Genomic DNA, 24,777 nt, shown 5'->3' on the forward strand with positions numbered 1-24,777 from the left:
TAAGTCTATCAAAGTTTCAGAAGCGACAGCTCACGATGAAGACCTTGGTTGTTCTCCTCCTGGGCCTCATGGTACAAGACACGGCGGCAGGTCAGTTAAGATTTGTTATTATTTATTAGTAGAATGTAAAAGAAAAACAATCCTTGTCTTTATAAAGTGTATTATTGCGTTTAAGGTTCTATCTTTGATGTTTAGTTCCAGGACTTAAAATATATGAAAAGTAACAAACCCATTAGGCTATCTTAAAGTTCACGTTAACGTCAGTAAATCGGGTCTTTTTGGTTGATCCCTCCATTTTTTTTAAAGATACCATTTTTTTTATTTTTTGTTGGCAAGAAGGATAGCCTTTAGTGAAATTGTGGAAAGGACAGAAGTGTGTTTTTTGAGCCATTATTTGATAATATCAGGAGCATTAAGAAGACCAAAACTGTCCGATCAATCTTAATGTTAAAATGGCAGCATGACTACGCAGCACAGCAGTCCGACACACACTCAGAGAAGTCAAATAACAAGTTACAACAAAGAGTTTCTGTTCAAACTATATTTAGTTTTAACCAACAAGTCAATTGTGTCGTTTTCCTGCTGAAGCCAAACAACTTCCTGCTTTGTTTGTTCAATATTTCATATCTTTCACTAGTGTAAACTACATTACTGTACGTACACACCGGCGCCGACTTGAGCTTCAAAGTTACAGGAAGTCATTCATTGTCAATGGAAGCCGGCTTCTCTCAGCTGCAAGAAGCGGAAAATCAAGGCCGTTTGAAGGCCGTTTTACAGTAGCTGCAGCCAAGCTGGCGCGCGCCATCGTGACGTCAAAATGACGTAGATCTTGCTGGCGCACCAGGATTTTGAGTCCAACACCTCTGTTCAGGAGAAGACTGCAATTAGTGTCGCGAGTACCAGCGCGGGTATAAATAGTTATCATTTATCATTTGCACGCGCCAGCTTGGCTGCGGCTACTGTTAAACGGCCTTCAGTCTGCGTCGCGTTTTGAGCGTGGTGAGCGACCAGAGCGTCAAGCAGAATGTTGAAGTTTGGTCAACTTTATCGTAATGAGCTATGACGCGGTTCAACGGCAAAAGATCAGCAACTAATCGGAATATAGACGTCTTTCACGCTGGCTGATCCCAGAAAAACGTAGAATGTAAACTTTCGTTCCTACCAAAACATTAGTTCCGAGAAAATGGAGGAAAAGCTAATCATCGCTGTCGCTGGGTTCCCTATAATTTATGATATGACTTTGTTTGCATATAGGGACCAATTAAAAAAAACGAAGCATGGGATAAAATAGCTGGGATAGTTGGTGTCTCCAGTGAGTTGGTGAAGTGCATGATGATGATTTTTAACTAGGAGGGAATAATTGCGCAACAATGAACAGTGCACCATAGCATGACTTCGGTAAAGTTAGACAGAAATTGGCAGATTCGCGATTTGCCGTTCAATAAATCATAGGCAAAACGTTTTCATTACACAATAGGCAGCTCTATCTAACCATAGTAAGGTAGACAACAAGCTACAACCCGGTTTTCATCCGAAAGAACCGTCTACATATGTGGATAAATAAAATGCATCCCTGTAAGCGTTCTGCTGTCAGCCGAGCGTCTAGGGACCGTCTACAAAGTGCAAAACTGAAAGTGGATACAAAGATAAATTTCAACAGCTTCACTGTTATTGAATCTAACGCTTCCAAATTCATTCCACACATCTAGGGTCTCCCTATCAACATACTACACCTTCTTATTATGGAAAAGCTAATGATTAAGATAATGATTTTTGATCTGATAAAAAATGCAATAACTTGTGCTTGTGCAGTAACCAGTGCTTCTAAAAGTACTCCACACATAGAAGGCCCCCTGCTGGTTGTACTACAGCACTTCATTTAAAAAAATAACCATATACATAATTTTAGGCAATATTTATTGCTAAAAACATTTAATACTAAATAATTCTAAAGATAAGTGTTTCCATACTTATCTCACTATAACTGCTCACCTAACGGTTGAACTATAATGATTACTTTTCAAAAATACTAAATAAAATAATTTTATTTAAAAATGTATTTATCTCAAGAAATATGTTATAATTACATAGAAAAATGTCTGAAAAAATACTCCAGAGAAGGTAGTTGTACTACAACAAATACTTAAAGTGTAAAAAACTAAATATAAATATATATATAAACAAAAGGTGGCAGAAGAAAAAAAATATCAATATCACAGTCATTCATAATGAACACATCCACAATGTTAATTTCACATAGAAAATAATTTCAGACCTGTATTAATAATGTGAATAATGGAAAAACACAAATTAATTATTTTGGATTTTGGAAGCACTAGGCTCAATAAGGTTGAAGCTATTGGATTTATTTCCCAATAAAAATATATTATAAATAGGCTGAGCTAGCTTTTCCAGTTCTGTTAACACATCGTGAGAAAATCGTATCCTGAACTTAAAATCGTGAATCGGATCGTTTAGTGCGTCGTTACATCGCTAGTTATATAAAAACTGACATTATTACGTTCATGTTTTCTTACAGTGACTCACTCTCTGAAGTATTTCTACACTGCGTCTTCTGGAGTCCCAAACTTCCCAGAGTTTGTGGCTGTTGGTTTGGTTGATGACGTTGAGATAGATCACTATGACAGTAACACCAAGAGAGCAGAATCCAAACAGGACTGGATGAGCAGAGTCACAGAAGATGATCCTCAGTACTGGCAGAGGGAGACTGAGATCTTGATGGGTCACCAGCAGACCTACAAAGCCAACATTGAAGTTGCAAAGCAGCGCTTCAACCAAACTGGAGGTTTGTTTATGTTTCACTTTCTACTGATAAAATGTTGTTTATAGTCGACTGGATGCTGCTATGCTACACTGATCCAGTGTTTCTGTCCATCCCATAATAAGCAGCAGAGACCATTACCACTTTATCTCCACTAGATTAGATCAGAATAAGTGGAGTAAAGCGGCCACAGTGAGCTGGTCCAGAAGAACTCTCCTGCAGGAAACCAGTTCATCCCAACAGTTTGACAACACACAGCTGATAAAGGAACATTACTGCCTGGTTTCTTAAACTACGGAGCAGGGGCCTGTAAATGGGCCACAGGCTGCTTCTGCTGGGTCCTCACATGAGAGGAGGAGCAGGATGTTTTAATGAAGCTGCTGACAGGAGCACACGCTGAATGTCTCCTTCACATCTCAGGTTTAAAAGGTTCAACAGCACCACTCGACTGTACTGACCTCAGTCTGGACATCCCATAATATATATAGAAATATAGACAGATTCAGCGAACGCTTGGAGTTGCCATGGTGATGCGTCTGGCCCAAAGTTAACTTCCGTTCTAGCTGCATTTGTTTACTATTATTGTTTAGCTAGATTTTATTTTTATGACACCGACTACAAACGCAGTGAAAGTGAGACTGATGAACAGACTGAAGTTGGGTCCGGGTTGTTGCGCTGTTGGGTGCAACCTGACCTCAGGAACAAACGCAATCTCCAAAATAAAAATGTTTCGGTTTCCTAAAGAAGAGGGGAGACGGCGAGCATGGATCACCGCTGTGATGGCCGCCAGGCAAGAGTTTAAGGATCTGTAGCACCCACTTCGTTTCAGGTAACAAACTCATGTTAAGTGATAGCTAGCTGCCAGTAAAAGAAAACCTGCAATAGTTATAAATGACTTCACTAAATTGATTGTAGCTGCCTAGCTAAACTGTAACGTTAGATCAATGCTACGGTGCCAGTGTTGTAACGTTAGTTGATACGCTTTAGCTACATTTTGACTAGTATTGTGACATCCGTTTCCATTTACTTGACAGCATTACATTACCTGAGTTTTTTCTGTTGTGTTAACCTAAGAAAGATTACCCAAAACATAAGAGCAACGTTGTTTTTCCATCAATGTACTCTATACAAATAAATAACCTAAAGTTACAGTAATTTAATTGCACCAGTATGCTGCTCTCTAGACCCAGTTTGTGTCTCATGTGATCATGGTGTTTAAGCAATATCATAAAATGGGTGCAATTTTTAAACCGGAATGAACATGTACACAGGGATGTACAGTACATGCAACCATATGTATGGATAATGCCAGGAATGTATGAAGCTCAGCAATGTACAATACTGTCAACACTAACTGTTTCTTTCACTTGTTTTATTTTAGGTGCGCCATCAGTGGACCTATGTCACCCAGATTATGTTCCATCAATATTTGCACACAAAGAAGATATCCATGGTTCCCAGAAGTTGGAGAGATACCAGAGAAGCCAGGAAAGACAATCTCTAGTTGTGTCCAACGATTCACCTTCCATAGAGGTCAGCCATGTTGACCATGAAGAGGGATGCACTGCTGTGGTGGGTACAGATCTGTCAATGGCAGACATTGACCAGCTACAAAATGAAAACACTGAATTGAAGAAAGAACTGGATTTACTGGAGAAGAAACTGGAATCTCAAAAAAAAAACGCCTACAAGATTATATGTCTGGCAGCATGTCCGATTTTATTTGAAATGATGACAAGCACACTCATTTTTACACCGATCTACCATCTGCCTCTGTGTTTTTCACCCTCCTCACTTACCTGACAACAAAGTGGAATGCATCATCAACCATACTTACCTTTCCTGAGCAGTTTCTTATGGTCCTGATGAAGCTTCGTCTAGGCTTAACTCATCAAGACCTAGCTTTTAGCTTCAGAGTGAGTTGTGAAACTGTCTCGTACATCTTCCATGAATGGCTTGAGGTGATGGCTAAAGCGTTCCAACGCCTTGTCCGGTGGCCATCCAGAAAAGATATCAGAAGGAATCTACCCACCCTCTTCAAGACTACAGCTTTCCAACATGTCAGATGTATAATAGACTGTAGTGAAGTGTTCAATGAGAGGCCAACTAGTTTGCAAACACGAGCAATCACCTACTCCCACTACAAGTCACATAATACTGTGAAGTTCCTAATTGGCATTAGTCCAACAGGGGCCATTTTTATCAAGAGTCTGGGGGGGTCGTGCTAGTGACAAGGTTATAACAAAGAATTCTGGGTTGATTGACCTTTTTGAACAAGGAGACCATGTAATGGCTGACTGAGGCTTCAATTTTCCTGAATACTTTGCCACCAAATGTGTCCGTCTCCATGTACCAGCATCTACAAAGGGAAGAAAACAACTGACAGGATTAGAGGTGACACACTCACCAGTGAGAATCCATGTGGAAAGGGCCATAGGGAGACTGAAGTGTTACAGAATTTTGCGGAACACCCTGCCAGTCAGCATGATCAAACAGAGAAACGATAACAGTCTTTGCACAATAGACAAAATATTGACTTATATCGTTTGTGCAGCTCTTTCAAATCTGGGGAAACCACTGGTACCAAAATAAAGCAGGACTGATTATTACGTTTGTTACTACAACAAATTAATGCTCTTAATCCGGTTTAGCTCACGATACATCCAAAGTAAGCTAAGTTACCGTATGCAACGATGCATCTGTAACTTATTCTCTTATTGTACATGAATGATTTTCTGTCTGAGCAAAACATTCATCGCTTCTATATGACCTCCCGGTAACGCTAACTCAGTAATACAGTATAGATTCAGTAATGAACACCACCAACAACTAGCAATAAATAATTTATTGACTGATGAATTTCAGAAAAAAAACAGGCCCTGGCCCTTCTGCCCTGCCATGTTGGACTGATTCTAGTTAATTTAATTTGATTTCAGTGTCATGCCAAACATGTTGGCCCATCACACATGGGATTACAAGACACCACAAACTTATTTAGCAAACGTCTTCCGGTCGCATATACAAATCATTCAGAGAAATACATGAATACAAATATACATATACACACACACACACACACACACAGTATATACAAACAACAAATCCTCATCTACAGATCATCTCGATAAAGAGCTTTTTTCCTCTTTTCCTAGGCTTTCTGAATAGAACTCATTTTCTGTATCATTCAAACAACACATGAGATCTATATATCATAAACATTTGCACATTCTGCACTAATTCATACAGTCTCTTTTTTCTCAATGTTAAACAGTTATCAAATTGTTGTACTTAAAATACACCTATCAGTTATATTGTACATATTTGTTTCTATATTTACTGTTTATTTCATATCAATGTTAAATATATTTATGTATGGACCAACCACCAAGGCAAATAAATTATAAGTGTGACTTGGCAATAAATCATTTTCTGATTCTGCACTAATGAGCTGCTTTTGAGACCATTTCCATGTAGTTGTTGCTCAACTGCAGTCTTCCCTCTACAAATTCATCCACAACTTTTGGCAGCATGTGTTTAAAGTAGAAGCTATGTAGCCTTCATCACATTTGTGATGGCAAAGTCATTGTCATAAGGCACATCAAGCTCCAGGGGTTGTAGTGGGGTCCAAATAACAAGACTGGCTGTTTATAGCCCGCGACAGTGCATCCCTAACTGTACCTGACTATAGTAGCCTTTGGGGCCTTTTGGGTTCATAATGTACTGCCCGTCTTCCACTCTGATGTCTTGGTTTTTAGCAGTGAATGCATCATTAATGGATGTGCATGCACTGAGGGTGATGGGGCATTTTATTTCTAGCAGCTTATCATCAATGTTACCATCAGGGCTAGCTGCCAGCCATGGGTCTCCTGCACACACCACCAACCCTTTGTCAATCACTCAGCAGCCCCTCTCTTTAATATGCTCCTTAGCAAGTCCCTCATTTTCCTTTGTGGTAAGATACCACACCTTCCCATACCTTGTGGCCCCACTCCCCTGGAACCTTGGATACAAGTGTTCAGCAAGAAACTTATCTGGGTCAGTTGTCTCACGCTGAGGCACTTTGCTGGCTGTGCTTGCTGTTATGCGCTGCTTGCGTGCATCATGCCAGAGTGGTTCTATACTTTGCTTTCTGGTGTTTCTCTCTAGTTCTACCACTTGATCAGGTCTCAGAGTAATGAAGGCATCATAAAATGCTGTGCACTTTAGACAGTTTAGAGTGCTACCATGCTCACTGTGGGGCTGAGCTAAACTGCTGAACACATTTGGTTCCTCTACATGCGCATCCTGCTCTCCCTGACTGCTGGTGAAAATCTGACTGCCTGACTCCGAAGCTGGGTCTGTCTCACTGCTGTCACACATGACAGAAAAAAAGAGCACAATCTGGCACAACTTCCTAAGAGATATGGAGAAAATACATAATTTACCTTACCTGCCATATTTATATAGTAGGCTACTGAATCTTTAACATTATGGTTAACTGGTGGATTTGTTGGAGACATGTGAACCATAACTTACCTTCAGGGCTTTATAAAGCTTCTTTGGTGACCCAACTGGATTTAGTGCGGGAAGGCAGAGGGGAGCTTGTAGCTGCATATTCTTGCAAGGTTTCAAGAAATTGCATGAGCTACTGGTTGTGCATCAGCCTGTAAGGACATTTGAAATACATTATGCCTATATCTAAAAAATTATCATTGAGGAAATAAGGCAATATTATTATCATTACATCTGTAGCGTTGGACTTTTATTATCATAGCTACATTCATTTTACTAACAAAATATCACTTCACTGTACCACATTTCACACTGTGAGATTTGAAAATATAGTAGATAGTGTGTCATATCGTTATAACGCTCACCTTCTTAGTCACCTGTGACCAAACACTTGGTTTTGAGGTGACAGATAGGCCACTCTGGAGTTCATCCTGGACACACTGCGCCACAGTAACCAAAATTGTGCCCACATGACTACACACCTCTCCATTGCTGCGTAGATCCAGATAGACATTCCATTATCAAACGGAGAAGTGTCAGTAATGAAAAAGCTGATCCAAATGTACCGTTAACTAACGTTATATATGGCCATACTTACCCTGCCATGCAGGTGCAATGGCCGCTTTGGACTTCGCCAGACTTTGTCGCAACGATCCAGGCGGAGTAGTATTTGGAAACGACACAGTTATTTCCATTTTTGTAGGTTAGGATGCTTTTAACTTTTCCGGAATGAAAATAGTTGTAGACATCCAAGCTGCGATATGCCTTGAACACACCTGCGTGAAGCTGGCCCCCCATGTCATCCAAAAATTATTAAAAACACTGCTATTTGTTTGTGCTACATTTGTGCTGGTTTGTGCCGTAAAAATTATCGTTTGTGTTGTTAAGGGTTTTAAGTAATTAAACTTTAAATTTTCTGGCCAGTGACATCACCCAGCCCCCCATTAACATCCAAATCTCCCCAAAATGGTCTCAATCGTTTGTGCTGATTTGTGCCGTTAATTCTACTTAAATTAATACAGACTTAAAAAATGGCTTTTCGAGACATTGCTTTATTCGAGATTAAGTAGTACCCGACTAGGTAGTTGCAGACTAAGGTTAATAAACTACCTACACTCTGTGAAGCCCGATTAGAGTAATGTTGTGCACTTGGTGCAGACCTGAGGTTGCTTCAAAAACCAGGGCTGGACCCTTAAGAAACATTAACATTGTGTGGAACTGGAGTAAATCACCCAACCAAACAATGGACAAAGGTAAAAGACAACGTTCAAAGAATTTCAGTGACTTTGAAAGGACCCTTTTGAAGGAAATTGTGTCAAACCACCCAATTATTGAGAACAAACAGCATGATTCAGCAACAGAAAACAAGAAAAAGAATGCTTGGACTTCAATTTGCAATGAATTTAACTCGAATGAAAAAGTAAGCAACAGGACACTTCAACAACTTCAGGTAAGCTACTGTATTATTTTTGGTCTACTTTTACATGTCAGTCACTTTGAAATGTTGCTTCATTTTGATCCAAGTATATTACAAACAGCATCATACAGAATATTATTTTTTTATATTGTCTCATCTTTCTAAGATCCTGTGGAAAAACATAAAAATAAACTTAAAGAAGACAAATGCTGTTGCACGTAGGGAGCGCTTCAAAACTGGTGGTGGACCCCCAGAAAGACCGGAGACCGATGACCTAGGAGACTTGTTGACTTTGATCATTGATAGCCAGCAGCCCCTGGAAGGTATCCCTGATGATTATCATTTGGACAGTTCAGATGGGGCTGCTTTCCAATCCTCATTTGGTATTTCAATATGTGCCATCCATAAACTGCAGGGAATATATATTGTTGTCAGTCATTTCTTGCAGTCCTATAACCAGAAATATTTCATGAACTGAACTTTTGAATACATATTGTTCACTTTTCAGATGATCACCAGAGCTTGGAGGTCCTGAGACAGGATGAAAGTCAGCCCACTACAGCTGCAGCAGCCTGGAGGGAATATGGTGTCACTAATTCTGGCCAGATGAGAAGGACCAAGAGGCTGACCATGCATGAGAAACTGGCCATGGAATTCCATGAGCACAAATTAAAGTATTTAAAAGATGAACATGAAATGAAGATGAAAATACTTCATGTTGAGTTAGCCATGAAGGAGGAAGAGAGAAACATGAAGCAGCAGCAGCAGTACCAATGTTCTACTGAAACCAGCACCAGTTCAGGGTCCCGATATCTCAATTTGTGAAATAAAACTTTTGTTCATCATCAATCTGTGGCAATTGTTGTCTTCAATCATCTGAAGTAACTTTATTGTGAGAAGTGCCGCAAAGCAAAAGCATCTCTGCACGCCAGTCCATACCTGTCATTGTCTGGCTCAACCATGGGAAGATCTGGTTCATCCCTATGTTCCATTTGAGGATTTGGGCAGCCATGCTGTTTGAGGTAATTGTGAAGCACTGCTGTTGCAATTATGACAATACAGCATCTTCTTGGTTCAAAGCGTAATGTGTTTCTGAGACACTGGAAACGACTCTTCCATACACCAAACATGCGCTCCACTGTACCTTTGGTACGGATATGAGCTTGGTTGTACCGCAGCTGCTCAGGTGTGACTGCATGAAGGTAAGGGGTGAACAAGAAGTTGGTCTGTGCATACCCACTGTCACCAAGTATGATTCCACTATGTTGACCACCTTCAAACTGAGCGTACAGAGAGGAGTTCTGGAAAATTCTTGAGTCATGAGTTGCACCTTTCCAATGTGCAACAATGTTGGAGAACTGCATAGTGGGAGTGCACACACTTTGTACATTTATTGAGAACCAGTTTTTACGATTTCTGTACTCCTCAGATGCTGCAGTAGAGGGAGACTTTATTGGAATATTACATCCATCAATACAGCCAATGACTCCAGGGAAGTTTCCATATTCAAAGAACTCCACCTTGTAGTTGGCTTAGCCAGCAGCATCAGGAAACTTGATGTAGTCGTCCTTCAGTTCACATATAGCTTTGCACACTTTGTGGACTATTTTGCACACAGTTGGTTCACTTACGTCACACAAATCGCCTGTTTCACGATGGAAGGTTCCACATGCCAAAAACCTTAAGGTGATCAGTACTTATAGTGAAGGAGGGATAGGCATTCCCCTAAAAGAATCAGATGAAAGCCTTGTCTCAAGCAGACTAATTATGTCTGCTGCAGTTGCTTTGTACATGCGAAAACGGTCACGAAAGTTGATTTCATCAAAATCATTCAGTGGGTTGCTCCTGTCCATAACCACCCTTCTGTCTGGTCTAAATGGAGCTCTTTCATCATTAATATAGTCCAGGTAATCCATTTTCCTGTATTGCTAAAGTCAATCTGGAGGCCAACATCAATTCATCTGAAGTTAAACCTGCCTCTGGCCAGGTTTAGTTTAAGCCTTTACTTAAATCTAGACTTCTGGAAATCAGACTTTGTAATTCAGGACTATGGAAAGTCTGAGACTATTTTAAACCATGTCTGAGAAATTCAATTTCATTTAGTCCAGCTTAAATCTCCAATTTAGTCTATGATTAGTCTTAATCAGTGTCTAGGAAACCGCCCCGAAATGTCAGATAATGTCCATAATAATTGGACTTTGGGTTACATTTTTTGACCGTTTTCAGTGGTTATGAGAAGCAATATGAGAGACATATTTCGTAATCTAATAATGAAGAAGAAAACGTTAACGTGAGATAACTTCTATAATCATTGTCATAGTTTTTCTTGACAGGCTTAAGTGATCATGACCACGTTAAACTTTTTCACGTTAAGCGTTTTAGAATGTCCCGTTCATGGGAGTGATGGCTGGTGTCAGAATAAGCCTTTACAGCGCAAATAGTAGCCATGTAATAAATAAAGGCTGATAACGTAAAAACCAAAGTAGCACAAATGTTTCTTTTAACGGCACAAATCAGCAGAAACGATTGAGACCATTTTGGGGAGATTTGGACGTTAAGGGGGGCTGGGTGATGTCAGTGGCCAGAAAATGTAAAGTTTAATTACTTAAAACCCTTAACAGCACAAACGATGGTTTTTACGGCACAAACGTAGCAAAAACGAATAGCAGTGTTTTTAAAAATGTTTGGATGACATGGGGGGCCAGCTTCACGCAGGTCTTGAATGCCTCCCTTGTATATTCACATTCGCTCTCAACTAGATATTCAAATATGTGTATCTGACCAACCTCGGGTAAATCACACAGGTCTGTAGAGAAAAAAACATTTCTCATCATTTTGTCGGACGGGTCTGGTAGTGTAACTTTATCGCATTTGAGTTTGGCCACGTAATGCTTCTTCTTTTGACTGGCAACCCCAAATTATACTGGCTAGACATAGTTTTAACTGCAGTAACAAGCTAAAGCAATTCACTTGTTGTTGTTGTTGGCGGAAGTCTGCCGGAAGTCAAGTTTGGGCCATAGTAACACACAGGCGCAGTACCGTTTGTTTATGTTGTTACCGTTAAAAGCGTCTATAGTAGAACTACAGATTAGATGAACTTTACTGGACCACAGTGTGTCTGTGTCCAATAAACATTTATAGTGCAGTTACTACATCCGGTGATTACAGAATATTGATCGATCATCAACAAGATCATTAGAATCAGATCATTATTTTAGTCTTTTATTAAGAAAAAAGTCAAATATTTTCTAGTTTCAGTTTCTCAAATATGAGAATGTTCTGCTTTTCTCTGTTTAATATCATTTAATATGAAATAGTGTTCAGTGTTGATCAGACAGAAGAAACTTAGAAGATTTCATCTCACACTCTCACAACTTCTGATCAACATTTTTTCTCTTTCATTTTACATTGTAAACAATTGTTTGATCAATAATGACAAGAATAATTAGTTTAAACACTAAATATGTATCAGAACTCCAGATTAGGTTAGATTAGATTGACCACATTGTGTCTGTGTCTAATAATATAATAAGCGATGAAACAATTAGTCTATTTGTTTGGTCAATTGATTAATAAAAAAAATGAAAATGAAAATAATTATTTTATTATTATTATTATTATTATTATTATTATTATTATTATATATTTGAGTTATCAACTTTTAACAGATCTCTCTCTCTCTCTCTCTCTCTCTCGCTCTCTCTCTCTCTCTTAGGTTCTCACATTGCCCAGAGGATGTTCGGCTGTGAGTGGGATGATGAGACTGGAGAGGTTAATGGAATTCGTCAGGATGGTTATGATGGAGAAGACTTCATAGTATTTGACCTGAAGACAGAGACATGGATCGCTCCAAAACAACAGGCTGTCATCACCAAACACAAGTGGGACAATAACAAAGCTCAGATATCTCAGTATAAACACTACCTGACCCAGGAGTGTCCTGAGTGGCTGAAGAAGTATCTGAACTATGGGAGGAGCTCTCTGCTGAGAACAGGTAGAATCACATGACCTGATGGAGTTTAATGGACACAACAATGTTAACATTTCTTCTTGTGTTTCTAACCAACAGTAACATCACAATAAATATTAAACAACAGAGACCCTCTCCTCTTTGTATTTATCACCACTCTTTTCCTCACCTTTTTCTCTCTCTTTTTTCTTCTGCTTTGTTTCTGTTTGTCTCAGTTTGCCTCTCTGTATCTTTCTGTCTTTCTCACACTCCCTGTCCTCCCTTTTTAATCTATCTCACCTCCCTTTTTTACACTTCAGTAAGGTTTATTTGCATTTCATAAAAAAATGCATTTAAAATACATGACATCAAACAGGAATGAGAATATTAATCTCCAGTAAATAATAATAAAGTCTTTGTCTTCACTGTGCAGAGGTTCCTTCAGTGTCTCTCCTCCAGAAGTCTCCCTCCTCTCCAGTCAGCTGCCACGCTACAGGTTTCTACCCTGACAGAGCCATGATGTTCTGGAGGAAAGATGGAGAGGAGCATCATGAGGACGTGGACGTCGGAGAGACCCTCCCCAACCACGATGGATCCTTCCAGATGAGTGTTGACCTGGACCTTTCATCAGTCCCAGCTGAAGACTGGAGGAGGTACGACTGTGTGTTTCAGCTCTCTGGTATGAAGGACGACATCATCACCAAACTGGACAAAGCAAAGATCAGGACCAACAGAGGTAAGGCTGGAATCAGACGTGATGAAGGAAACACACATTTAGTTTACTCTAACAGTCCTGTACTTCATGTATTTTTATGTGTTGGATGGGAAGTTTTGTTTCCTTAAATGGTTTTGTTGTCAGTTTCTTTTATCTAGTTTTTTTGAAATATATAACTTTAAGGATTAGATCATTAAACCAATCTTTACTTTTACAGTAATGTAAAGTAAAAGTTTTAAACTGCTTTGGAGAAATGATTGTTGTCCACCACCATGATGTTTGTGCTGTCTGCCCACCGGTTATATAGCTTTGATTTAATGAAAAAGAAACATTTCAATAATGAAACATATAAAACACTTCTTTTTTTACCGCTTTCGTAAATGTAACATAAAGTGTCTGTATACAGGTTTGTGGTTGTGACAATTTTTTGTTGTTTTCTGCTCAACAGAGAAGCCTGTTCATATTTACATCATTGCTGCAGTGGTTGTTCTGGCTCTCGTCCTCCTCGCTGTGATCGGAGTCCTAGTTTACAGAAAGAAGAAAGGTGAGAGACTCAAACAGAAAGATTGTCTCATTTCTTTCTCAGTATTTAGATTTTAGACTTAAAATGAATGCTGTGATCCAGACTTTAAAAGTGAAGCGAACCTCAGACTCCAGCAGTAGGCGGTGTGAGGCTCAGTGCATATCATTATGATATGACTAGAAGAGACAAATATAAATATACAGTATATATATATATTTTAGTTAAATGTTAATTAATATTATTATTATTATGTGCGTTTACTTTGAGATAATCCAGTAGTATTTTATTTATTAGCGTTACTGATAATCCACTCAGAGACATTTCTGTCCCTTTCAGTCTGACCGGCAGTTTGATGGCCCTCAACCAACAGCTGAGTGTGGATAGTGTTTGGTTTGGTTTGGGAACTTTAGGAGTGCCAACACACAAACAGACAGACAGACAACAACTGGACCACTAAACCCCCCCCCACAACAACAATACACAACACCAAATATCTCTACATTATAAAATAGTAAAGTGCAGTATCATAGCACCAGTGGGCTATCAATAGCAAGGTGCAACATCATCAGTTATATTTTTATATTATCCCATAGTGCAGTATTATCACACAGAAAGGATCAAGTTATTTTCCTTAACTTATTCAGTAGTGTGATGCTGGTAGGAATAAATGATTTGCAAGCCCGGTTGGTTTGCAAGGACGGCACCCTATATCGTCTGCCTGATGGCAGCACCTCATACGCCTGGTATAGGGGATGTAGCCCGTCACCGTAAATTGCTTGTCCTTTCCTCACCACCCTGGTTTCTCAGATCGTGGTCAGAGAATTTAATTGATGTCCAGCAATCTTGCTGGCCATGTTAACTATCCTGTGAATTGTGCATAAACCCATTGATATTGGAAGTAAACCAGATTCATTATGAACTAGTCAGTTGTGTTAATTGATCTTGGTACGTGGCGTATCGTCACAGCCTTCTGACAGTCAGCTGATTGAGGCAGTGATTGTATCTAGAGGTCGACCGATTAATCGGCCGATTTTTGGCATTTTTTTACATAATTGGCATCGGCCAATATCCCAGTATATCAAGCCGATTAATAGGCAGGCGCATCTGCAGGCAGCCTAGTGTTAAAAACATGAATAGGCGACATTTTTTACAGCACACCCAGACCAGCTGCCTCCAGCCCCTCCCCTCGTATAGTCTCGTGCCGTCTGTCTCGCGCAGTCACTTCAGACTCAGACGCTACCGTTAGCAGTAGCATGTTGCTGTGTTCTTGCCTTGGGATTAACTGTACTAATGAAACCGTACAAAACACCGCGGCCACACCGCTGTGGAAACTCCCCGAATGTCATTTATCAGAGTCTGGTTGTTACCCCTGTTAGTGGCAGTCTCATCCACTCCTATAACGGAGCTAACTGGAGCTAACCACTAACGGAGCTAACCGCTTACGGAGCTAATCGTTGCTAACAGAGCCTTCCGTTCTCCGTGCCTGTATCCATTAACTGCATCTATGGACTCGAGCACGAATAAAACCCTTCATTTTATTAAATTGGCTGGACGAGTTTTAAATTACAACCAAGAGTTGTTTGAATGACAGAAGCTTGCAGATTTGTATTCTCAGAAGTTTAATAAATGCTGCTAAGTGCACTAAACTTTATTTTTTCATTGAAAAAGTTTATTTGACAAAGTTTATTTTCTTCTTACCTGTTTCGTTTATTTAATATTTTTGTCATGCATTATTTATACAATATACAGTATGTTTTTACATTTTTAATTGAAGTATACAAGTGTAGATTGGTGAAGTGTTCAATAAATGTTTTTGTTGAGAAATTCTGTGTATATTAGTGTTACATTTTATCTTTCAAATAGAGGTTTAAAAACAAGCACATATTGGCCAAAATAAATCAGCAGCATTTATCGGCTGATGCTGATTTCTAAAGATCGGCATCGGCATCGGCCAGAGAAAACCCATATCGGTCGACCTCTTATTGTATCAGCTGGTATAGAACAGCTGAGCTCTCGTTCACTTTTTCTTCTTTGTTTGTAGCCACACGGTTATTTACCGCTGTACCGCTCAGTACCGCTAAGGGATTGGAAATGAAAGGTTTTTTTAAATATCTTTTATGTTTTGCTCTGCTGTCACTCCCTGTACGCCATCTAGTAAGGACAGTTTATTATTTGCTGATGAAAAAGAAGAAAAATCGTATCAATATGAAGTCTGAATGATAAAGATAAATAAACAAAAGAAATCGGTGGATTCTGAGACGCGTTCTAAACAAATCCACTGCTCCTCTAGTGGGAAATATAAAGAGAAATAACTACATATAAAAGAATAATTATAAGCATTTTCTTTTATTTTGACATTGATTTGTTCATTAATTTCCATAGCTTTATATTTATTTATACCTTTTTTTAATTTTAAATTATTTATTTATTGCATATACATTCATTTTTTATATTTTATTTATTCTTTTTTATATAATGTCATTTATTTTTCTATCTGTTTTATTATTTGGACTTTTTTTTAAGTTTATTTTGAAGGGAGAGTGGATTAATAAAAGCCTTTTTGTGAGAGGAGTGGCAGTGAGCTGCCTGCTGAGGATAAGAAACGTGTTATCTTAAAGGTTTAAACTCTGGAGCTGCTTCTGGATCCTACCATGACGATAGCATGATGATGTTTGTTTGTTTGTTTATGTAGGATCCTCGTTATTCTTCCTGAGGTCCTTACAACTCTCTTGAGAATGTGGCAATGCAATAATCAATACACATAACAACAGAGAAGTGATAGGAAAAGAAGTTAAAAACAGAAAGGTAGAAGAGATTTGAGTGACTAGAAGAGGAGATCATATCCACTGGGAAGAAGGTGTTAGAAGATACTTTGCCAAAAATAAAAAATGACTTGTCTTTGCTTTGTGTTTCAGCCAAATGCCCTCCATCTCCTGACAACAGCTCTGAGCTCTCTGAGAAACTAAATCCAGAGTGTAAATCCTTAACCCATCACCCTGAACACAGTGAGTTGACATGAACTGTTCACACACAGCCGCCTTAAACTCTGTGAAACCTTCTGGGATTGGTTCTTTTTATCCACTGGGAAACCTCTGGGACACAGCTGTAAAGGACATCTCTGACTTGGGGCACCTGGACAAAGGCACAGTCCTTGTCGCAGCGGCCGCAGGTTCTCTGGTTGTATCAGATCACCGGGGGCAACACTGCAAATCAGTCAGCAACATCCAGAAATATGCTGCGGAGATTAGACACCCTAAATGTCCCGTAGGTGTCGGTGTAAATGTAAATCTGTGTTACTCCTGGGGCCCGTTTCAGGAAGGAGGTTTAACAAACTCTGACTCTAACCCTGAACTCTGAGTTGATTTACCCTGAGATGGGAACTCTGAGAAAGTAAACTACTACTAATCCCATTCTGAGGTTGCATCACCATCATTAACATAATTACTTCTTTTTAATGTCTCTTACTGGCTTGTGTCCAGACTCCAGGGAACTCTACACAAATGTTTAAGAAACCTTTCCGAGCGAGTCACACTCTTCTGACAGCTCTGCATACAGTGGCTTTACTAATATTCTCCGCATCGCCAATGTTGTAAAGAAAACTGCCGTTTGCAAAAAACATAATGCGACACAAATAATCTGCTGGGATGTAGAGGATGTCCATGACGGGTGACATTAGTGATATGAGGACGGATAAGGTTATGTAGGATACATAGGCCTAATTGATAGACTGGCAAGAAAAACCATACCGCTCAAATAGGTAGTTATCTGGAAATGAAAATACATCTATAGTCGGGGCCTCAATATCATCTCCCGACGTATGTTTAGCTCCCTGCGAAGTAATACAGCTTCTTCATCAACGTTTTATAGTCTTATTAGTCGTTTTATAGTAACATGGTTAATAAACCAACCCTGTTTTTTTATTCATGCAGATAGAGAAACAAACTGCGCTAAAATGTGCCTGATACAGACTGAATGAATGAATGAATGAGGAAATGAAAGAGCGCTGTGTCAGCAGGCTGGGCTGGTGTCAGAGGGAGGAGACTGAGAGAAGGTTAGGTTCACAGGCTCAGTTACCATAGTAACTGACTCTGAGGTTAAGGTACCTCTCTTTCTGAAACAGAAAACCCAGAGTTTACCTCATCTCAGGGTTAACAAACTCAGAGTTTTCACTGAACCTGCTTTCTGAAACGGACCCCTGGTGATAAACTGGACCACACACATACACACACACACACACACACACACACACACACACACACACACACAAAATAGATATAAGCATCAGTTTAGCATTTATTTTCCAGTTGTGTAAATAGTTAGTTTGTATATTTCTTTAAAACTGAAGATCTTGTTTTGTTTCCAACCAGCTGAAGTAAGAAATAATTTGTCTTTCAGGTTTTTCTTAATTAATCAGGAGTGCGTTGTTGTTTTTTGTTTCATAATATCTATCTTTTGATCTGTTTTGAAACATTATTATATTTTAATTTTAGCTGAGACAAAGTGTTGTGGGATGTTTTCAGCTTCTCAGCTCACTGATAGATATGTAAATATTTCCTCCTATTTTGGGACGAGGGACGTTTTCTGTCTTATTTTTATAAACATAAAGAAACAGCGATGCTCCAAATCTCTTCTTGTGTTGGGTTAAGTATGAATGTTGAATGAAGTTGTCCTGATATTTTACTCCTTTTGTACGTCTGTTTTTGGTCTTCAATTCAAGTCATTACAGTTTTTGCAAATTGCTTACACACTGAAATCCAAAGTATTACACAATTATCAAAACCTTACACTCGAGGAGCAAAACATTGGCCCAGATGTGCACCACTATAAGCACAATGTCAGCCTCACACTTTTTGTTAAACAATACACACAGTGATTTGCAAAACACTAAACACACTCTAGTATACACTAGACACACAAGTATATCATGATGTCACTTCCTTGCAATTCCAAAGCACTGACTGTCAAATGACCACACCTATGAGCCAATCTGTGAAACACAGCCATCAGGTGCGCAAACACATGATTGCTTACTGTTTTTTCCAATTGCTAAAACACAATTTTGCAAACTAGGCTGGTTTTTATCAAAATACTTAACACAATTCACAAAACCACACACCCAAACTGCAAAATATCTCATATATCCTGCAAAATGAAGCACTGCAACCAAAACTACATATAGCATTATATATTATAATCAAACTTTTCAAATGCTGCAGCATTGGTCTTGTGTAGTGTTTGGTGAACGTATTGTATGTTTGCACTTTCTCTGTGTACTTCATTTACAGTACTCTAATCCCTGAAGTAGAATAGCTAAAAGTGTTTTAGGTGAGCTACAGCAGTGTGTAACTGGTTCAAACCGAAGTCATATGAAACGTGTGTTGCACATGGTAACAAAATATGGTTTTTATAAATTAGTGTATTGTTTTTGCAAGAGTTTCATTTTGCAAAGGGTCTGAGGTGTTCTGCTGACTGTGTGTAGTATTTTGAAAAACTGGTCCCGGTTTTCAAAATAGTGCTTAAGCAATGGAAAAAAACTGTAACAGTTCTCCTGATGCTGCTGTGTCTCTCTGTCCTGTCCTGTCACCTGGACACCATGGTGGAGTTCCTCTCTAACAGTCCTCCTTATGCTGCTGTGTCTCTGTGTCCTGTCCTGTCACCTGGACACCACGGTGGAGTTCCTCTCTAACAGTCCTCCTGATGCTGCTGTGTCTCTGTGTCCTGTCCTGTCACCTGGACACCACGGTGGAGTTCCTCTCTAACAGTCCTCCTGATGCTGCTGTGTCTCTGTGTCCTGTCCTGTCACCTGGACACCATGGTGGAGTTCCTCTCTAACAGTCCTCCTGATGCTGCTGTGTCTCTCTGTCCTGTCCTGTCACCTGGACACCATGGTGGAGTTCCTCTCTAACAGTCCTCCTTATGCTGCTGTGTCTCTGTGTCCTGTCCTGTCACCTGGACACCACGGTGGAGTTCCTCTCTAACAGTCCTCCTGATGCTGCTGTGTCTCTGTGTCCTGTCCTGTCACCTGGACACCACGGTGGAGTTCCTCTCTAACAGTCCTCCTGATGCTGCTGTGTCTCTGTGTCCTGTCCTGTCACCTGGACACCACGGTGGAGTTCCTCTCTAACAGTCCTCCTGATGCTGCTGTGTCTCTGTGTCCTGTCCTGTCACCTGGACACCACGGTGGAGTTCCTCTCTAACAGTCCTCCTGATGCTGCTGTGTCTCTGTGTCCTGTCCTGTCATCAACAGCACTAATAATCTCTCTGTAATGGTGGAGAGATCATCTGCAGTCTGTGCAGCTGGCTGAGTCTTTAGAAGAAGCTTTTATTCACAAGAAGCTGTTTTTATGAACTTTTTGTGATGAACTGGATTGTGGAAATGATTTTTCCTGAATTCCTCTTTGTTATATATATATATATATATATATATATATATATATATATATATATATATATATATAAGGTATTTTAAGGTTAGGGCAGCAGTGAGGCTGTTCATTGACACTAAATACATTCTACATGGATTTGATTTGATTGGTCTTCATTTCAGAGGAGATACAAGAATCCTCCACAGGGGGGCGCTGCCACTCTGCTGACTGTTCTGGAGACAGACTCAGGTATTGATCAGCAGTGATATAGACTCAGGTATTGATCAACAGTGATAGACTGATCTATTTGTGTAATAATAATCAAGTATAATAGTAATGTCTCAGATGAAGAAGTGAGAACAAAAGATCTGAGTTTTCTTATTAAACAGAAACTCTATAATGTTTTATAAAGTGCTTCACCAACAATAAGTGAGGATGGACAGAGAGTATAAACAGCACCAAAGCAAGAGCAAAATGAAAACCAGCATCAGGTGTTCAAACATCAACAGAGGTGTTCCATTTCTCTTGTTGAAGCAGTTTTCAGCGTCCACAGCTCCAGATCAGTTCAGGAGCATTCAGCCTGTCACACACAGCTCAGCTGATCTCATCTTTGGCTTTAAGAAGCTCTCACACTCTCGTTCTGCTTCGCTTTCATTTCTTTTTGCTTCTTGTTTTCATCTCATCTACTCACTACAACATCAATGAAAGTTCTTGGATTTGTTGTTTGTTGTCGATATTTTTGATCAGGACTGTTTTCAATCAGCCACACAGAACACAAGAAGAATAAGACACTACTGCACCCCCACAAACTGCAGAGTATCTGATCTGTAGCTGACAGTGACCTCTGACCTCCCACAAGATGTAACACGTCTACACATTACATTATATTACATTACATGAATGTCCCTGACTATTCCCACTAGGTGGCAGATATCTGCCTACAGCTGTTACGTATATACATATTCATCCTGCTAATAACTCTTACAATTATATTATATTACATTACACTAGCCTACAGATCAGTCTAGAAGATCTGAGCAGCAGAAGGTAGAATACTCCTTTCATATGTGAACACAGCTGAGAAACCAGAATAAAGCCCCGCATGTCTCCCCATCCTCTCACACAGGCTGAAATTATTCATAATATTAATATTATATTAGTATATTAGATTATAAGCAAGTTAAGGGGGGACACCCCAGGTGAATAGGATAAAATAATGAACTAACAGATGTCAACATGAAACTTCCCCACTTAATTACTTACATTGAGACATATATTTTTGTATTACAAGTTTTCTGAAATGTTATGTTTAAATATGCAAATGAGGCATTATCTAATGCTAACTTTTGGTGAATTTAGGAGAAATTTGCAGGAGCAAATAGACAAAGTGTAGTAAAATAAACACCTAAATGTGTATTTTGTATGTTTTTTTCTCCAATAGTCTGAAAGAAGACATGCTGTGGAAGCTAAATAACCCAAAAACTCAAAATTGAAAAATTATGGTTTTGCCTGGGGTGTCTCCCCTTAAGACGACACTGTATGAATTACAGTTTTTTTCAAATGCTTACACACAAAATCTTTTCATGTCACACGATTTCTGAAACCTCTCACTCAAAGTGCAAAATTACACAGCACATCTCCAAAACCATAAGCCATTTCTCAGCCTTTCACTCAGTTTCCAATCGCATAAAACACTTTTTTCAAAACACTACACACAATTCTCAAAAAAAATTGAACAGGAAGTGACTTGCTTTCCTTTTCCAAACACAACCAATCAAAATGCTACACTTATTTACCAGGGCACACACACACACTCCTCACATGTGCAAACACATTGTGTCATAACTGAACACTAACCAATCACTGCTTTAGTATAGGCCTATAGAGAGGTCAAAGGTCACATTACCTGTTTTGAACAATGGATGCCAACAATAGACAGAGAGCAAGGGGAGTAGGAGGGACAGACTGGGGTCAACAACGAGGAGGAGGGAAGAAGAGGAAGGAGAGCCATCTCTGATGAGATCAGGGCCACACTTATTCATCATGTGATCAACCACGGATTGACCATGAGAGAAGCCCATCTTATAGCTTTACAGTGGCGTCCATACTGCATGCAACTATGTAAGGACTATTTCAGCATTACAAATCAATCAGAAACAAAAACAATGAAGTCCCGCATGTCTCCCCCTCCTCTTGGCTGAAATAACATCATTTTACTTTCTCTTTCGTTCATAACCTCACTGGGTCCGTTTCACCGAGTAACAAGTGACGTTGATGCTCAGTCTAAATTCCCATTGGCTCAGATGAAGGTTGATGACGGCGCTCCTCCTGGTTTTCTCCTCAGTTCAGAAGAGGACGGCTCGTTTTTTATGAAAGTGAGTTTGTAGCTCGTTGTTTCCCTCAGTGCGGTAGGAAAGATGCGTCGTTTGTGATTTAATAACATTTCGCTATTTGATCCCGGAACAAGATGAAAACGTTCCTGTTGTTGCTTCTTTTCTGTCACGTCTCATCTCCAGGTAAGATCACATTTGAAATCTTTACTTTCCACTCAGGTCTGCTTTGTTTCTGTGTAGCTCTGGAACACAGCTGGAGTTTAGTTTCACTTTTAATTCAACTCGAGACTATCATGTTTTAGATTAACTGAATCATACTGCCATCATATTTATGATAAAATAATGATATGCGTCTATTTATACTGAATGTATAAACCTTGTTTGTCCTGCAGTGAAACACTCACTCAAGTTTTTCATCACTGCATCTTCTGGAGTCCCAAACTTCCCAGAGTTTGTGGCTGCTGGACTGGTGGATGGACTTCTGATGGGTTACTGCGACACCAAGAAAACGATAGTAGAACCCAAACAGGACTGGGCGAAAACATTTTTAGAAAACAATCCTCAGCAGTTGGAGTTTTACACTCAAAGATGTTCTGAGATTGACCCAATCTTCTTCAAAGCCACAATGGATAACTTAAAGCAACGCTTCAACCAAAGTGGAGGTACAGTATTTACTTATCAATAGTATATAGTATAGTACTTAGTATTTATGCATGTTACATTTAACTTTTACTGCTAAACTGTAAAGTGACCTAAACTCATTCCCACCCTGAGATAATGAAATTCTAAACATCAATAGTAAAAATATCTTCACAATAACATACACAGGAAGAGGAAATACAAGACATTCCCTTCATTGACCTGTCAGATAGTTGGATTGAGGGCCTTATCATCTGTCTGTACAGGTTTTATTTCAGGAATCCAAATGTTTTGTTTGCCATCTGAAGCTTTGTGTTGCTGCATAACACTTAAAAAGTGAAATAACTAAGATTTTGATATTACATGTTGGAAAATTGGAAGCCTGTCTAGGCTTTTTTTTCATCATGTACAGAATAAATATTCTGTTAAAGTAAACTTTCATTGCACAAAATCAGACTAATGAAATGCAGCTGCCTTTCTGAGATGGTAATCCAAGAAGTAGAAACTAATGCAATAACTATAAGTTGTTGGTCAATTGAACCTGAGACTGTATCCAAGGCTGCAGATGTTAGATAGCACCAGTTCTATGATAACAGAACACAAGGAGGAGAGAGATCAGGTCCTCAGCTGGACACCAAGCAGGGATGGTTCATTTCATGTTCCACATCTGAAACACTAAACTATGGAGTGACCCACACTGGTGTAACTTTATATATATATATATATATATATATATATATATATATATATATATATATATATATATAACAGTTGGATGTGCACAGAATCCACACTTGTTTCATTGCCATCAGCAGTCATCTGGGAATTTACAGAGTAGTTATTATTTACGCTGTGAAACAGAAATGGAGTTCCATCACTCAAAGCAAACTCTCCTTCAAACACCACGCCAGTTAAATCAGCAGAACTCCCTATTGTGAGTAATGTTATGTTTTATTTTTGATGTCTTGCTTTATATGATCATTTTAATTAATGTAAAGTGTCTAAGTACCGTCAAAAGCACTCTATAAATAAAATGTATTATTATTATTATGCATTATTCATAATTAGTCTGTCTCTCAGGCGTCCACATTCTCCAGAGGATGACTGGCTGTGAGTGGGACGATGAGACTGGAGAGGTCAATGGTTTGAATCAGTATGGTTATGATGGAGAAGACTTCATAGCATTGGACCTGAAGACAGAGACATGGATCGCTGTGAAACCACAGGCTGTCATCATCAAACAAAGATGGGATGCTGACAAATCTAGAATAAAACGCAATGAGATTATCCTCACTGAGACGTATCCTGAATGGCTGAAGATGTATTTGGACTACGGCAAGAGCTCTCTGCTGAGAAAAGGTAGAATCACATTTCCTGATGTAGTTTCATGAACACAACAATGTTCATACAGTCAGCTCAGACTGAACTGCCATTGTATTATCACTCCAATCAGTCTGACATCACCTTCTTTTTGGGGGGTGTTTTCTGTGGTGGTAAGATTTGATCTAGCCCTCCTCAATCAGTAGAGACTGACAAGTTAGAGTGATCTGACATTACTTTCTA

General features: G+C 39.3%; 2 protein-coding genes across 5 annotated transcripts in view; both read left to right on the top strand.

Annotated features, from left to right (window-relative positions):
- LOC144529195 (major histocompatibility complex class I-related protein 1-like) lies at positions 1-22,747 on the top strand. Of its 3 annotated transcripts, none has more exons than XM_078268196.1 (6): positions 1-90; positions 2,540-2,806; positions 12,406-12,684; positions 13,073-13,375; positions 13,803-13,898; positions 16,793-18,309. In XM_078268196.1, the coding sequence occupies exons 1-6, from the start codon at positions 36-38 to the stop codon at positions 16,894-16,896; spliced, it is 1,104 nt and encodes a 367-aa protein (XP_078124322.1). In that variant the 5' UTR covers positions 1-35; the 3' UTR covers positions 16,897-18,309. The 3 variants fall into 3 exon arrangements, with proteins under 3 accessions (XP_078124322.1, XP_078124323.1, XP_078124324.1); XM_078268197.1 differs by lacking the exon at positions 16,793-18,309 and adding an exon at positions 14,214-14,295; XM_078268198.1 differs by lacking the exons at positions 13,803-13,898; positions 16,793-18,309 and adding an exon at positions 22,314-22,747.
- Positions 22,667-24,777, top strand: part of LOC144529197 (major histocompatibility complex class I-related protein 1-like) — a 27,812-nt gene continuing 25,701 nt past the window's right edge. For both annotated transcript variants that reach the window (XM_078268200.1, XM_078268199.1), the window contains exons 1-3: positions 22,667-22,758; positions 22,968-23,237; positions 24,295-24,573. In XM_078268200.1, coding sequence (XP_078124326.1) covers positions 22,710-22,758; positions 22,968-23,237; positions 24,295-24,573 — 598 coding nt within the window. In that variant the 5' untranslated portion in view covers positions 22,667-22,709. The remainder of the gene's footprint in view (positions 22,759-22,967; positions 23,238-24,294; positions 24,574-24,777) is intronic.

Source organism: Sander vitreus, chromosome 14 (assembly GCF_031162955.1).
Source record: "Sander vitreus isolate 19-12246 chromosome 14, sanVit1, whole genome shotgun sequence".
NCBI lineage: Eukaryota > Metazoa > Chordata > Actinopteri > Perciformes > Percidae > Sander > Sander vitreus.